Raw genomic sequence first — 16,361 nt, forward strand, 5'->3', positions numbered from 1 at the left:
AAAAAAAAAAAGAAAGTTCCCAGGGAAAACCTAAAAGGGTGTTGTAGACGACAAAAGGAGGCTGAAGGGAAAAAAACAAAAACCAAGAAACACCTGCTCTACAGGGGTAATGGCTGGCTGCACGGGGAAGAACTCTGGGGCTTCTTCAACACCAGCTGAGTTACCTTTTGTGACTTACTCCACTGGGTCCACTGAGGCAGAAGTCTCAGATTTGTCACCCCAACAAACCCTCGAGGGTTCAATGGGAATCTTCTGATTCACGACACTCCAGGCACGGCTCCAACCACAGTGAACACTGCTATGTACTGCCCGGGCAATTCTGTGCTTCCCTTCAAGAGCATGTAGTCTAGAGGCCAAGCTAACAGTCTCCCTTTACACCTCCTTCTCCGTCAGCCTCAATATCCAATCTACCACCAAACCGCATCAGTATCACTGTTCAATGTTTCTACAATCCATGTTCCTCTCTTATCTCCACCAGCATCACCTCATTCAAGCTACCCTTCTCCACCCTAAAGCAGCAGTGATCCTTTCAGCACACAGTTTGTTTGCATTATTGGCGGGATGAAGACGGTGCCTTGATGTGGCCTATGAGGCCCTGTGCAGCCTGGCCCTTACCTACTTGTCCACTCTGGTTTCCTAACATTCTCTTCCTCAGTCTGCATGTTGGCCACACTGGCCTCCTTTCAGCCTCCCATACCTGCCAGGCTCCTTCCCATCCTGAAGTGTTTCCACAGGATGCTCCTTCTACAGAATGGTCCTCTCCTTCTTTGCCCTGTGAATTCTAAGTATCCTTCAGGTGTCAGGACAAGGGCCATTCTGTTCCCGGGTTCTCACAGCCCCATGTATCTCTCTCCCTCCTAGCCCTTGTCATAGCTGCAATTTCACATTTGTTTATGTAATTATTTAAGTCTATCTCCCCACCAATCTCCACTCTTTGAGGGCACATCTTTACCTGTTTTTTTGCTCACCATATATCCCCAGAATCCAATACAGACCTTGCACGTGGTACATGTTCAAAAGATTTCCTTGACTAATTCAATTAGTAATGACTAAGTAGTGAGAGGTTTTAAAACCACTTGAGCAGGGACCAGAGAAATATATGGCTTAAGATACAATATCGATCTAGGCTTGGGCTGTTACTACGTATGGCATCACCAAATGCTCTAATCATATGGTAAAGTACTGGGGAAAGAGTGTATTCCATTCAAGACTGTCATGCATGTGGTATTAATCCAGAGAGACCAGAACCCGTGAAGCCTGTCCAGTAAGAACTGCAGGAGCGCAACAGCCGCGGACGGGGCTGGCGTCATCCTAGGACCCTAGAGCCAATTCAGCTCGCGTCTAGTGATAGCTGCCCCCTGGTTTCGGAGAGGGGCCTGAACTTCCTCTTTACCCTGTACTCCTTCAGGCCCCATCTCCTTCAACCCTGACACTCCCTGCCCAGCTGCCTGACCAGCCAGTAGTGCCAATCTTACTTCCAGAGCAATGAAACATGGGATAAAAGTCCTTACTGACCCCAATTAAGGATCTTGGGTCAATGTGTAGGGAAAAAAAAAGGTAGAAAAGTATGGTTCTTTAATAATCACACGAAACTGGTTCTCCTAGTTACAAACTGACCAACTTTTCCTGAACTCCGCAAGATTCCTGAGAACCAACTCATTTGAAAATGATGCGAATTTTCAACAAATGTGGCAGTTAAAAACGGACAAATGCTTTGTGCGGCACCTCTTGCTACTCGGTCCGAGTGTGGACGTTTTGTGCCATGACGGCACAGAAGAGCGCACAGACGGCCGCCAGCACTCTCCGCGGTCCACATTTCCAAAACTAGGGTATCCCAGTGGCCTGGATTCGGTTAGAACAGTGTCCGAAAGGAAAGGGAGAACAGCTCGGCCACACCGCTAGGACGGGAGCTGGGGTTTTTGTTGTTGTTGTTAATTCCTTATTTCGACTACCTCAATGTCTTTTTATTTGTTTTAATTTTAAAAGAGGATAAGGGCATGAATAACAAGTCTTCCAGTTTCCACATGTTCCACCCCGCAGATCAAAAGGAGATGCATCTGTTCCTGTTCCCACTGCGAATATCAACCATCCCCAAGACCAGCAGCTGCCCCTCCCCCACATCATCTAACCCCCCCCACCCCCCCACCCCCCCGAGCCAGAAATGCTCCAATGCAGGGGCAATCTATGCCAGACAAGATTGAGAACTGCAACCGATTCTTCAGCAAGCTTATGGCCCCGAGGAGACAGCGGGGATACCAGAAGCCATACCACACAGCTGGCCTGACATTAACAAGGTGTCACTGTGATCTCTTCTCAGAACTAGATTTCTGAGGAGTGGCCCAAAGCACAGGGCTCCAGTGAGCCCGAGGAGCTACAGCCGTGAGTCAACACTCAGGCTGTGTCTGGTTACTCAGAGCAGCAAGGTGAGCCATCTCAAATACATACCAATCCATTTCAACAAACAGCTCCCCGACAACCTGAACACCAAATGCTGAGGATAAAAAGATAAGTAAGAATTGACTTCTGCCCTCCCTAACTTCAGACAAATAAAAAGTAATAATTGGAATACTGGCCAAAGTGCAATAAATTCCAGAAGCTGACAAAATAAACACTGCGTCATCTCATGTAATCCTCACAACTCTGTTAACAGCCATCAGTGTTCTCATTTTACAGATGAGGAAAATGAGGCTGACAAGGTTAAGTGAAGTGGGACTTGAACCTCAGTCTGCCTGACCAGACTTGTATTCTTCACCATAATACAACCTGCCTCTGCCTGCTGACCACATCCATCTCCAGGACTCTGCCTCCTGCCCTTTCACAGACTCTTTCACTGACCGAACTATCACTTCTCATGCTGTATTCCAGCACCATGAATCCAGGAGAGAACACACCGCCTCTGCCTTCCCGGAGCACACAGGAGTCTGCCACAGTCCAAGCTGTAAGAAAGACGTGTGCGAGGTGCTGCGTTTGGAGGACAGGCCACGGGCCTGAAGGGAACCCAGCAGGAACATCTAATCACATTCAGACAGGGTCAGAGAAGACTGCTACCCTCAGGAAGTGTCATTTATACTGAAACCTGGAAATTAGCAGAAACGAGTTCCAGGCCAAACAACCACTCTCTGGCAGCTCTTCCGCAAGTCCTCTTCGGGCAGGGTCCTCTTCCCTCCTCACGAGACCTATGTTCCCTGGTCGAGCTCTCCCACTCATGGCACGTCCAGCAATACAGAGGATGATCCCCAAATGGCTTGTCACTCCAGATCTCTATTCAGAGCTCCAGGCCTGGACACCCAAACAGCCTCCTGGCCACCTGATTGGAAAGTTCCTAACATCCTCCAAATTCACATTTCAAAATCAGCTCATCACTCCCCTGTTCCCCCACCAAACCTGTCCACCCTCCTCTGGGCTCTGACTTGATGGGCAGCCCCAACAGCAGACACCCAGGAGTCATTCTTAACTACTCCCTGCCCCTCACGTCCCGTCTGCTCAGCTTTATTAACAGCACCAGAATCCGTCCACATCTGTCCATCCCTATTACCACTCTTACTTTTGGCCACCATCACCTTGCACACTGCCGTGACCACAGCCACACCGCCACCATCTAGCCCCCAGTGCAGCCACCGGGCCCATCAATCCACTGTCCACACAGTTCAAGACCTCTGCAAAGCTCTCTCTGATCAACCCTCCCTCATGTATCCAACAATCTTTTACCTTGCCTCCTCCCCAACCAGTGACAAACTGGGGGCTGAGGCCATACCTGTATGTATTTTATTTTTATATTTAAATTCAATTAATTAACATATAGTGTATTATTAGTTTCAGAGGTAGAATTCAGTGATTCATCAGTTGCATAACACCCAGTGCTCATTACATCATGTGCCCTCCTAATGCCCATCACCCAGCTACCCCATCCCCCCAACCCACCTCCCCTCCAGCAACCCTCAGTTTCCTATGATTAAGAGTCTCTTATGTTTTGTCCCCCTCTCTGATTTCGTCTTGTCTCATTTTTCCCTCCCTTCCCCTATGGTCCTCTGTTTTGTATTTTTTAGTTTCAGATAGTAAACTGTCAATGAAAGTCTACTGAAAGAATGCATACAGAAAAACATACAAAGAGACAAATAATTCTTGATCCTGGTAATATTCCTAAGCATAGTTCTTGACAGATTTTTAAAAAACAGCTCTATTAAAAATTACTACCTAAGTATATGATTAGTGCCAAGTATTACTGAACTCTTGTCACATGTCTCACGGGCTTTGTGAAACACATTCTAGACCCATCAGTGGGGCAGGTGCATGTTCAAAGCCATACTTTAAATCTGAAGCCCTGTCACTGAAGATAGAGACTTGAAGCTAAATGAATCTACCCACAGTCCAGTTCTAGGGAGCTAGAAATCAAGACAGAATTTGTTTCCTGGAGCTGATTCCCAGGGCTGTTGGTTCCCCGCTCCTGGCCAGAGGGCTTCAATCCCTTTGGAGCCAGCCTGACGAGCAGGCTCATTCCCCTCTGAAAGTATGACCAGGTAAAAGCTTTCCTGCTAACCACAGCTCGACTCCACTAACTATACACTGTCTTTGGCGTACAAACAACAATTACTCTGACAAGAAAACAGAAGCCAGGGAAGCAGACATGCAGTAAGAGGCGACCTGACAATCTCTGTCTGGACTCAAAGTAACAGACCATAGACTGAGCCGTTCCGGTACCTGGTCTTTGAGGACTCTGCTATTTACTCATCATGCAAATCAGTTCTCAGCCTTAATAAGTGTTAACTGCATACGGCTAGTTGGGAACTCTCAAAAACATTTCAGACTAAGCATCTATTATCCATGGGGCACTTGGGTGGCTCAGTCGGTTAAGTGTCTGCCTTCGGCTTAGGTCATGATCCCAGGGTCCTGGGATCAAGCCTCACATGGGACTCCCTGCTCAGCAGGGAGTCTGCTTCTCCCCATGCTTGTGCTCTCTCATTTGCACTCTCTCAAATAAATAATAAAATCTTTAAAAACAAAAAAACGCATCTATTATCCACAAAAATATAGGACGAACTTAAACACATAAATATATGATTTGCTGGAGATTTTCATACGTCCACTTTCATATGTCCTATGTAATTTATCTTGACAATGATCCTGTAAAGTATTCTCATCCCCACTTTACAGATAAGGCCAATGAAGCTCCAAGAGGTTACGTGCCTGGGCTCATACAGCTGAACATGCGATGAAGCCAGAACTTTTTCTCAGGAGTTCCAACACCTGAGAAAGTTTTAACAAAAGTTTAGTACTTCTGGTTTTTACTTTGTTTTTGTGAAAGTTGTACTAAGACATAATTCAGGGGCACCTGGCTGGCTTAGGCAGTAAAGCACTGGACTCTTGATCTCGGGTTGTGAGCTGAAGCCCCATGTTGGGCATAGAGCCTACTTTAAAAAACAAACAAAAAACAAATTCATACACCCTAAGGTCACCTATTTAAAGTGCACAATTCAGGGGCGCCTGGGTGGCTCAGTCGTTAAGCGGCTGCCTTCGGCTCAGGTCATGATCCCAGAGTCCTGGGATCAAGTCCCACATAGGGCTCCCTGCTCAGCGGGAAGTCCGCTTCTCCCTCTCCCACTCCCCCTGCTTGTATTCCCTCTCTCACTGTCTCTGTCAAATAAATAAATAAAATCTTTAAAAAAAAGAAAGTGCAGAATTCAATGTTGTTTAGTATATTCAGAGTTGGGGGTGCCTGGGTGGCTCAGTTGGTTAAGCGACTGCCTTCGGCTCAGGTCATGATCCTGGAGTCCCGGGATCGAGTCCCGCATCGGGCTCCCTGCTCGGCGGGGAGCCTGCTTCTCCCTCTGACCCTCCCCCCTCTCATGTGCTCTCTCTCTCTCATTCTCTCTCTCTCAAATAAATAAATAAAAATCTTTAAAAAAAAAAAGTATATTCAGAGTTGTACAACTATCACCACAATCAATTTTAGAATATTTTCATCATACCTAAAAGAAACATGGTACCCATTAGCATGGTACCCGTTAGCATTCTCCCTGACACCACCCTCTGAACCCACTCCTAGCCCTAGGTAACTACCAATCTTAAACTTTTTTCCTATTACAAAATAATACCATCAAGTATCCTTTCAACTGTAACAAGTGTTTAGGACAGGGAAACAAGAAACAACCTCTAATAGTGTATTACCCTAACAGCTAAGGAATACTTACTTACTCATGTGCCCATTCTAAATTCTTCCTTTCACATTTAGACTGCTTTTTTCCCTTATCTCAGATTTTTTTTTTTTAAGATTTTATTTATTTATTTGACAGAGAGAGAGACAGCGAGAGAGGGAACACATGGAGGGGGAGTGGGAGAGGGAGAAGCAGGCTTTCCGAGGAGCAGGGAGCCCGATGTGTGACTCGATCCCAAGGCCCTGGGATCATGACCGGAGGCGAAGGCAGACACTGAACGACTGAGCCACCCAGGCGCCTCGATTTTTTTTTTTTTAAAGGAAGAAAGTAACTGCTCACTAAGACTCAAATTAAATCCCTCACTCTGGTTTGACAGCTCATCATTTGTTGAATGGCAGTGAAAGTATTACTCATTCATGCTTCTTGACAAGAATCACTTTAACAGATGACTATTGGGGCATAAAGACCAAGAAGAGAGTCAGCAACCACACTAAAGGCCTACCACAGCTCTCCACCTCAGCCATCCAAATCACTCTCCAGAAGAAATAAAAAAGAGCCTCAGAATGATGCTCCCACCAGCAAGCTTCTGAGGCCCCTCCTGGGATGGCCACAATCCTCTATGAATCTACCCTGACTTCCACAAGGCCACACTCAGCGGCACTACAGCCCTGCCCTCAAGGAGCTTACAGTTCTGTTGGAGAAAGAAGACCCGTAGATGTGGAGCAATTATACATCAGTAGAGAATAGATGCTCAACTGTAGCAACCAAGAACCCAGAGCTATGTATGGACAGTCCGTACGATGTACAAAAAGAGAGGGAGAATGCCAGTTAGGCAAGACCAGAGAGCACAGAGAGGCTAACATTGCTCCGGCCTTCTGAAATGCTCCCTCGCCAGGTTCTTTTCCCACTAAACTCCTCTGCTCACTTTTCTTTCTCTATTTGGGTTTCCTCCATGACTTCATTTGAAACAGCAGTTCTCAACAGGGGATGAGGGAAGAGATCACAGTCACCAGAAAAAATGCAGATTCCTACAGCAGGTGCCCCCCAACCCCCCCCGCCCCCGCACCCTTCTCTGCCCCTAAGACATATCTGAATCTCTAAAGCAGGACTTGGGACAGTGTATTTTTTAAAAAGTTCCTCAAAGAAACAGTGTTTAAAAAGAAAAGAATTTCCTTGTGCAAATTAGGTTGGTTTTTTTTGTTTTTGTTTTTTTAAGATTTTCTTTATTTGACACAGAGAGAGCGAGAGCAAGAGAGGGAACACAAGCAGGGGAGTGGGAGAGGGAGAAGCAGGCTTCCTGCTGAGCAGGGAGCCCGATGTGGGGCTCGATCCCCAGACCCTGGGATCATGACCTGAGCCGAAGGCAGACGCTTAACGACTGAGCCACCCAGGCACCCCAGGTTTTTTTTTTTTTTTAAAGATTTATTTATTTGAGGGGTGCCTGGGTGGCTCAGTCGGTTAAGCCTCTGCCTTCAGCTCAAGTCATGATCTTGGGGTCCTGGGATCAAGCCCTGCATCGGGCTCCCTGCTTGTTGGGGAGCCCTGCTTCTCCCTCTGCCTGCCACTCCCCGTGCTCTGTCAAATAAATAAAATCTTTAAAAAAAAAAAAAAAGACAACAATCTTAGGAGCTAGATACCATTATTATTCTTTTAAAGCATCTGGATTTTTTTTTTTTAGTTTTTAAAGATTTTATTCATTTATTTGACAGAGAGATAGAGAGCACAAGAAGGCAGAGTGGAGGGAGAGGGAGAAGGACAGGGAGAAGCAGGCTCTCCGCTGAGCAGGGAGCCCGATGCGGGACTCGATCCCAGGACCCGGGATCATGACCTGAGCTGAAGGCAGACATTTAACTGACTGAGCCACCCAGATGCCCCGATACTATTATTTTTATTGCCATTTCATAGATGAGGAAACCGAGGCTCAGAGAAGTTAAATACCCAGACCAAATCCATGCGGCAAGTAGCAGAGCTCTAATTCCAAAGCCATGCTCTTAACAAGCACATTACAAAAAACTAATGATGTAATGTATGGTGACTAACATAACATAATAAAATTAAAAAAAAAAACAAGCACATTACATTGCAAGTAAAGAGGGCAGCACTGGAATGTATACGAGTGCTAGAGAGGCAGGTGGCAATTACAGGGCTGGCCGAATCTCATCATTTTCAGCGAACTGATGGGACTAACAGCAGCTGCAAAAACACATGGCGTTGCCTTCTGTGCACCCCCCCCCCACCCCACTACTATATAAATATTAGATCAGCTGAATAGCTGGCGAGGAGCTAAAAGCTTCGGAGCAGGAGCTTCTGTGTGGCCTTGGAGCAGCAGGAACCAGGGGCAAATGAGAAGGCGCCTGAAGCCTCGCAAAGGGCCACACTGACTTAATGGTAAAGCAGCAACCACAGAAAGCAGAAAACAATCCTGCACATCCTAGCAGCACCCCTTGGATTCTACTTTTCAGGACTTAGCTCCCTTGCACCGCCCCCCATCAACGCCTTATATAAGGTATGAGACAGATGCTCCGACCACCTGGTCCCGACATGCCCATGCGCCTTTTGAGCTGCCTCTGTTGCCTGCCCACTACATCATCCCCACCTCCCCACACTAGCACCCACTCTTACACTGCCCTTTCCAAGTCCTACACAGCCTTCAAAGGAGGCCAGATGCTGCCGTGGGCCCTCCGTGCACTCCTCCTTCCTAACCAGGCAGCACCCATCTGCTTACGTGCTGTCTCTCTAACAGGATGTGAGCCTCCTGCATGCACAGACTGTTTTTTCATATTCCTAATTCTAATGCAGAGCAAATGGTAGGTCCACGATCAAGAATTCTCCCAATTCAACTTACTATTAATAATAACAGCATCCAGCGGTTGTTGGGGACCCACTATGTGTCAGGTTCTGAGCTGGGCAGACAGGGTTATTTCTTCGCAAGTGCAAAATAAGCCTGCAGGGAACATGGTCATCCAATGTTACAGTTGAGGAAAATAACTCTATGAGAGGTAAAATCACACTGGAAGTAGATCTCTAGAGATTAAAGCAAAACAGGAATTCAATTTTATGTCTAAAGAAAAGGTAGGAACACAGTGAGATTTTTCATTCCAAAACTGGGCTCACTCCCTTTAAAGTATCCTCAGGAATTTTAGAACTCTCTTAGCAAGAAAAGCAAAAAGCCCAGCAGCTCAGGACCATCGTCTGAAACTGGGGGTGGCAATCTGTCATAGGGAAAAGTAGATTGGGGTGCCTGGCTGGCTCAGTTGGTAGAGCATGTGACTCTTGAGCTGGGGGGTGTGAGTTGGAGCCCTATGTTGGGTGTAGAGATTACTTAAAAATAAAATTTTTAAAAAAGGGGGTGGGGAGGTAGACTTCAAAATATTTCACAACCGTGGCTAGGGCTTCCATACACAAGTCCTTGCTTTTCTTGAGGCTGAAGACCCTCCCTTCCCCAAAAGCAAACAACTGAGGGCTAAGATGCCACCTCCAAAAGGCTGCCCCCCAAGTAATGTCTACAGGGAAAGATGAAGGACAGGGGCACAGGAGGGAAAAGTTATGATATTATTTTAGGAAAAGTATTTACATATGAAATTGAAACAGCATGGCCATGCAAGTGCCATTGAAATAAAAAGTTATTACTCCCAGAAGTAATTTGATTTTACTTACTCATATCTTAAGTCAATCACTGAACAGACATGATAAATGGACAAAATTTGGCCTATGATAGAGTCATTAGAAATGAGGGACAATGGGGGCACCTAACGGGCTCAGTCGATAGAACCTGCAACTCTTGATCTCAGGGTTGTGTGTTGAAGCCCCATGTTGGGGGCAGAGGTTACTTAAAAGAAAAGAAAAAAAAAAAAAAAGGAAATGAGGGAAGAGGGAAAACAGGGCCACAGAATGAAACTAGCAAAAGGTCAAAGGCCAAATGTTAACAATGAAAAAAGTCAACTAGTAAGTGTTCTCTTTAGGTTGGAATTTTAAATATAATCTTATCATTCTCAAATGTATAAAGGAACAAAGAAGAGAGGAAAAGAAACTTTTAGAGATAGTGAAAAATACTCTAAGAAAGAGTTACCACACAGTGAGCTTTCCTGGCATGATACCATGGCAACAACCACAACAACTAAATACTCCACTTTTGTTAATACCTTAGCTGGGAAAGATTTCTGTATTCTAAGATTAATGATTAAGCACTTTCTGAAACCATCCAAGTGGCCCTGACCCACAACTTCTGAATAATAACAACAGTAGCCCACATCTACTGAAGCCTAACCATGTGCCAAGTACTTTGCTAAGGATCTGCATAATCACATTTAATATGCATACATGTTCACATCGACCTATCAGATGATATTACTATTCTCATTTTCCAGGAAGAAATACAACCAAGGCTTAAAGGACTGGCCTCACTCACAGCTGTAACCAGTGGTTGTTTGCTCTCCCTAGAGCTGTGCCCCTGAAGGCACGTAGAGGGGACTAAGGAAAGGAGGAGGCCCTGTGGTCCTTCCAGCTCTTGAGCAGCTTCACTCCACTCCAGAGTCCCTGTCCATTTTTACCTCCCCCCTTCATCCTCCCAAAGCAATAGATTAGAGGTTATAAGATTCCAGTTCAACCCTACCTCCCAACCTATCTCAAGAGCTTTATTTTAAATGATTCATTAAACTGCAAACCCACTGTTCTTGTTGACTCCCAAAAACACATCAGAAGTCACAAGTGTAACTTATGAGACACTAAGCGTGGTTTCCTGGGGAAAAACAACTCAAAGTGTATGCTCTACTGGGACAGGTCGGCAGTACTACCTTCAAATACATCTTTACACATATTATGCTTGCAACCATATGAGATACAGACACAGACAAAGCAAGAACATCCTAAACAATGGACCTAATTGCTTAGGTTGAGGTAGCATAATTAATGGTAATTTTATTTTTCTAACCTCTGATGTTTGTAACTTTGCTATGTTGTCTTTTTTTAATATTGTCTTTATCATAAAAATAAGTATACATCTTTTAAGGTAATTAAAAAGAAGCTTTGGAGGCACCTGGGTGGCACAGCCAGTGGGCATCCAATTCTTGGTTTTGGCTTGGGTTGTGATCTCGGGGTTATGGGATCCAGCCCCGCATCGGGGTCCATACTCAGCAGGGAGTCTGCCTGGGTTTCTCTCTCCCTCTGCTCCTCCCTGCCTATGCAGGCACGCGCACACGCGTGCTGTCTCTAAAATAAATAAATCTTAAAAAAAAAAAAAAAAAGCTTTGGTTGGGGCACCTGGGTGGCTTAGCTGGTTAAGCAACCGACTGGATTTGGCTCAGGTCATGATCTCAGGGTCGTGAGATTGAGATGTGCCGGGCATGGAGCCTGCTTAGGATTCTCTCTCCCTCTGCCCCTCCTCCATCAAAAATAAAGAAAATTAAAAATAAAAAAAAATTTTTTTAAAGCTTTAGCCTCTGAAAATCCAATTCTCACTGAAGAACACTATTACACAGTGTGGAAGTATTCCAAGAACATCAAACATCCTGTTGAAGATGTTCAGAGGAAAATCTAGAACTTTAAATTTCTAAGTATGGATTGTCCTCAGCCTAAGATTTTGATGGCAGCCCTGGTTTTAACATCAGAGAGGGAAGTAGGGTGCAAAAGAGCATTGGGTTCTAAGACAGAGGGTGTTTGTACGGCAGCTGTTTGATCAGGCTGCAGGAAGTGTCTCGATATTGCCTCATGACATCTTCTGATGCTCCATCTGCAGAAGCTGAGTGGTATTGGAGAGGATCCAGGGAGATGCCGCAGGAAGCACATGCAGGAGAGAAAAAGCGGAAGCTTTGGAGAGATCATCAGGCTAAAGCCACAGCTAAGAAAGTGATCATTTGAGGAAGAACTTTTGATGTCCTTTCATCACTGTCAATGACCTCTAAGCTCCAAGAGAAAATTCTGCCATCAAAAAATTAGTGTGGAATGGAAAAAAGAGACTTTAAAAAAGAAAAGTGATGGATCTAGAGTTTGCCTTTAAAGGTATTTTTTATTGCTAGGACTGAGCAAGGATATCTGTTTTAGGATAAGCCAATGTCTTCTAGTCATGGATCCATCTAAGTCATCAAAGTTAGTAATCCACAGCAGTGTTCCACCAAAAAATCATCTCAATCATTTCATCTGCTTTGTAGCCCCAACATCTAGAATAGTGCCTGGTACTAGCAGGTGCTAAGTAAGTATCTGCTGAATGAATTCCCTGTATCTCCAAGGGGCCCTGTATCCGCTCACAGTCACCTGGTGGAGAAAGTAACAAAAGCCAAGAAGGAAACTGCTACTAGAGACCATGAATGAGAAAACACTTTAGTGTGTGAACACCAGTCATGACTACATGCATGTTTCACTAATAATATTACCTGCATTCATAAATGTAAGGATGGAAGAACAGCCCCGGAATGAGACTGCCCAAGTTTAAATCCTGGCACCACCTCTTGTTGGCTGTGACCCTGAGCAAGGTACTAACTTCACTGGGTCTCTCCACATCTAAACACTCAAAAGGAAGTAATAGTATCCACTGCATATGATAGTTGAAAGGATGAAATAAGTACAGTTCCTGGGACACCGAAGTGCCTAATAAATATTAGTAATTATTCACTGTATTATTTTGATATATACCCCAGCTTTTCTCTCTTGGAAAAACCAGATCATAGATCAGTTCACTTCTCTCCATGAAAAGATACAGCCTTAAATCAAGATTAGGCAATCAAATGCATTCTTTCCCCTGAGGGATAAATGAAAAGAAAAAATTGGCTCTTTAAATCTGGATTTTTTTTTATCCTTCCTCAATCTTCGTTTCTTTTCTTGCTTTTTCTTCCCACATCTACATAAAAACCTTTCCTAAGCTCCCGTGGGCCTAGCTTAGTCACAGGCACTGCTATCTCCAGGAGACAGTTCTTATCTCTGGACTGCAAAACTTCTGTGGCGCTGGGCAGGACATTTAACCTTGCAGGGCCTCGTTTCCATATTTGTATTACAGAGGAAGAGTACAGTGGTGGAGCAGATTATCTTTAAATTCTCTCCCAAATCTAAAAATCTACAAATAAGGGTGCCTGGCTGGCTCAGTTGGTAGAGCATGCGACTCTTGATCTCCAGCTCAAGCCCCATGTTGGGTGTAAAGATTATAAATAAACTTAAAAAAAAAAAAAATCACGGAGCACCTGGGTGGCTCAGCTGGTTAAGCGCCTGACTCTTGATTTCAGGTCGGGTCATGACCTCAGGGTCATGAGATCAAGCCCTGGGTCGGGCTCCACACTGGGGTGTGCAGTCCGCTTGAGATTCTCTCTCCCTCTGCCCATCCCTCCACCCTCTGTCTCACGTGCGTGCTCGCTCTCTCAAAATAAATAAAATCCTTAAAAAAAAAAAAAATCACACTTTCTTTGGTTTTTTATGCTACCTAACATCTCCCCATCACAGTATTTCTGTTGTGGAAAATGGGTCTAATTTAAAATGACATTATAGGTTAACAACAGACATGGAAAGACATTTACAATATAGATTTCTGGTGAAAAGGTAGATTACAAATAATATGATCAGCAATATTAAACCCATTTTAGAAAAAACATATGCATACACCTACACACATATCTGACAAGGTATACTCTGAGTTGCTTATAATTTTTCTTTAAAAAATTCTTTGCGGGGCGCCTGGGTGGCTCAATCGGTTAAGTGGTTGCCTTCGGCTCAGGTCATGATCCCAGGGTTCTGGAATCAAGCCCAGTGTCGGGCTCCCTGCTCGGCGGGGAGCCTGCTTCTCCCTCTCCCTCTGCCTGCCTCTCTGCCTACTTGTGCTCTTTATCTATCAAATAAATATAAAATCTTTTAAAATATAAAATAAATTCTTTGCAAATCTATATTTTCTCATTTTTCTATAATGAACACTTACAGCTTCTGAAATAATAATCAGGTGTTTTATTTAGCAAGAAAAATGGATCTGGCTTCCAAACTATAACCACATGCCTCCTTGAAGGGGAGCTAGGCACCCAGCGGTTCCCTTGCACAGAGGCACAAGGTCCTTTCCATTGTTTGTCTGGGACTAACCTGGGGTGGTGACGCTGAGATGTTTCTAGGTACCAGCCATCTGGTACCACCAAGAATGACCCAGCTCTCTCCCTCCCATTCACCTCAATTTCCAGAGCCACTGGCTTCCCCCTTACAAGCTCTACTGATTTGTAACCCTCCGGGCAGAGTTCACAAAACATGACCAAAGGTCCCAAACTACAGTTCAGGATTTTAAGGTTCACATTCACTGACTTAGAATCAATGACAGATGTCAATCCTTTCTAATCACAAGAAAAAAATAAGCCATCGTATTTAAAAGCATCATCTTCAACTACTTTATCCAGTAAAGCGCTACTGTTTTTAACACAAAGTGCTGACTCTTGACAGACTCTGGCATACTGAAGAAAGCCACTGTTGAGCCTTCCAAGATCTGATCAGCCAACAAGTTATCACCAGGCACAGGTATCACCACATCATAAGGCGTGAGGATTGTTCTGGCAGCTCAGTGACCTACCAGCAGAAAGGTGCCTGAGAAACCTGCGATTTCCCAGCTAACAAAAGCAAAGCGCATAAAGAGAAATGAGAGGAAGACATACACCAAATGCAGTAAAGATGAAAGCAATATGAAGGAAAGGAGCAGAAACCTAATGGCAGTCCAGAAAAGTGTTCTGAGGGACTCCTCCTCCTGAGTGAGCCAAGAGGTTACCAGACACAGTATTCTCAGAGGTATATAAGCTACTCCGCAAAGCTGCTCACGTCAATTTCCAATAATATGATATCTAGCAAAAGCTATACATTTAAAAACAAATTGCTTTCTTGGGGCGCCTGGGTGGCTCAGTTGATTAAGCGACTGCCTTCGGCTCAGGTCATGATCCTGGAGTCCCGGGATCGAGTCCCACATCGGGCTCCCTGCTCGGTGGGGAGCCTGCTTCTCCCTCTGACCCTCCCCCATCTCGTGCTCTCGGTCTCATTCTCTCTCTCAAATAAATAAATAAAATCTTTAAAAAATAAAAAAATAAAAAATAAAAACAAATTGCTTTCTCACCCGCTCATACCTTTCTTTTAAAAACTGTAAGCAATTTAGGTCAGAGCCCTTCCCGCCGTTCAAAATATTTTTAGAGACAGATTACAACAAAGAAACATAGTGTCTACACAGCACTATTTCACTGCAAGAAAACAAAACTGCCAACTATAAGGATCCGAAAAATGTGATCATTTTGGGACTGAACCACTCCCCTTCCCTAATTATCCCTCAAAGGAAATATATCAGGCACTGTGGGCAAAGAGGGAAAACATGTCTAATTACAACATGTGCACTTGGTGGATGAAAAATTTGAACATTCTTGGAACTGTGGCCACATTTCAGAAGACTTTCCATTTGTAGTTTAATCTCACTGAAGAGGAAAGGTTAAAGATCAGTTGTGTTTCAGCAAAGGCTCAATCAAACAGACACAAAGAGAAACTGACATTACTTACCCACGATACAAGGGAAGCCTGCTGAAAATGCAAGATAACCCTGACTCCTTATCAAGGATCTAAGGAGGAAGTGGTTTTTATTTTCAAATTAGGACTAAAAATAAAACCTATTTCAAAAGTATTCTCAACTAGAGAAAACACAAATTTGAAGATGTATGTATAAAGGCTTCTGGCCTCAGGTGGTGTTATAGAAGCAGTCCCTGACCAAGACCGCTCATCCACAGCTCACCTGCCTTTGCTTTACAGGGGTGGGAAGACAGCTGAAGACAATGAGTTTGATAGTTAGTGCTCCTGCACATTGCTGCTTAAAATACTGGGAAGAGGAGCAGGAAAAACCTTCAGGAATCCAAAATAAGAATGCATTTCATTAGGTACCTGGCTTGGGAATTATTGCTCAAGAAGTCCTCAGGATGGCCTACAAGCTATGACCTCTCTAACCTGGTTTCCTGCGACTCTCCCCCTCACCTACTAGGCTTCTTCAGGGCTGACTTTTTTTTTTAAGATTTTATTTTTGGGCGCCTGGGTGGCTCAGTTGGTTAAGCGACTGCCTTCGGCTCAGGTCATGATCCTGGAGTCCCGGGATCGAGTCCCCGCATCGGGCTCCCTGCTCAGCGGGGGGTCTGCTTCTCCCTCTGACCCTCCCCCCTCTCATGTGCTCTCTCTCTCAAATAAATAAAATCTTTAAAAAAAGATTTTATTTTTATTTATTTGAGAGAGAATGAG

The 16,361-nt window shown here is 44.6% G+C and overlaps 1 protein-coding gene across 1 annotated transcript in view; it reads right to left on the bottom strand.

The window, feature by feature from the left end:
- The window catches only part of MTMR12 (myotubularin related protein 12), a 57,606-nt gene extending 46,291 nt beyond the window's left edge, over positions 1-11,315 (bottom strand). The window contains exon 1 of the mRNA XM_081825791.1: positions 8,998-11,315. Within this exon, the coding sequence (XP_081681917.1) occupies positions 8,998-9,015 (18 nt within the window). The 5' untranslated portion in view covers positions 9,016-11,315. The remainder of the gene's footprint in view (positions 1-8,997) is intronic.
- Positions 11,316-16,361: the final 5,046 nt, after the last annotated feature.

Source organism: Leptonychotes weddellii, chromosome 7 (genome assembly GCF_054177405.1).
Source record: "Leptonychotes weddellii isolate Sample4059 chromosome 7, ASM5417740v2, whole genome shotgun sequence".
In the NCBI taxonomy this organism is placed as follows: domain Eukaryota; kingdom Metazoa; phylum Chordata; class Mammalia; order Carnivora; family Phocidae; genus Leptonychotes; species Leptonychotes weddellii.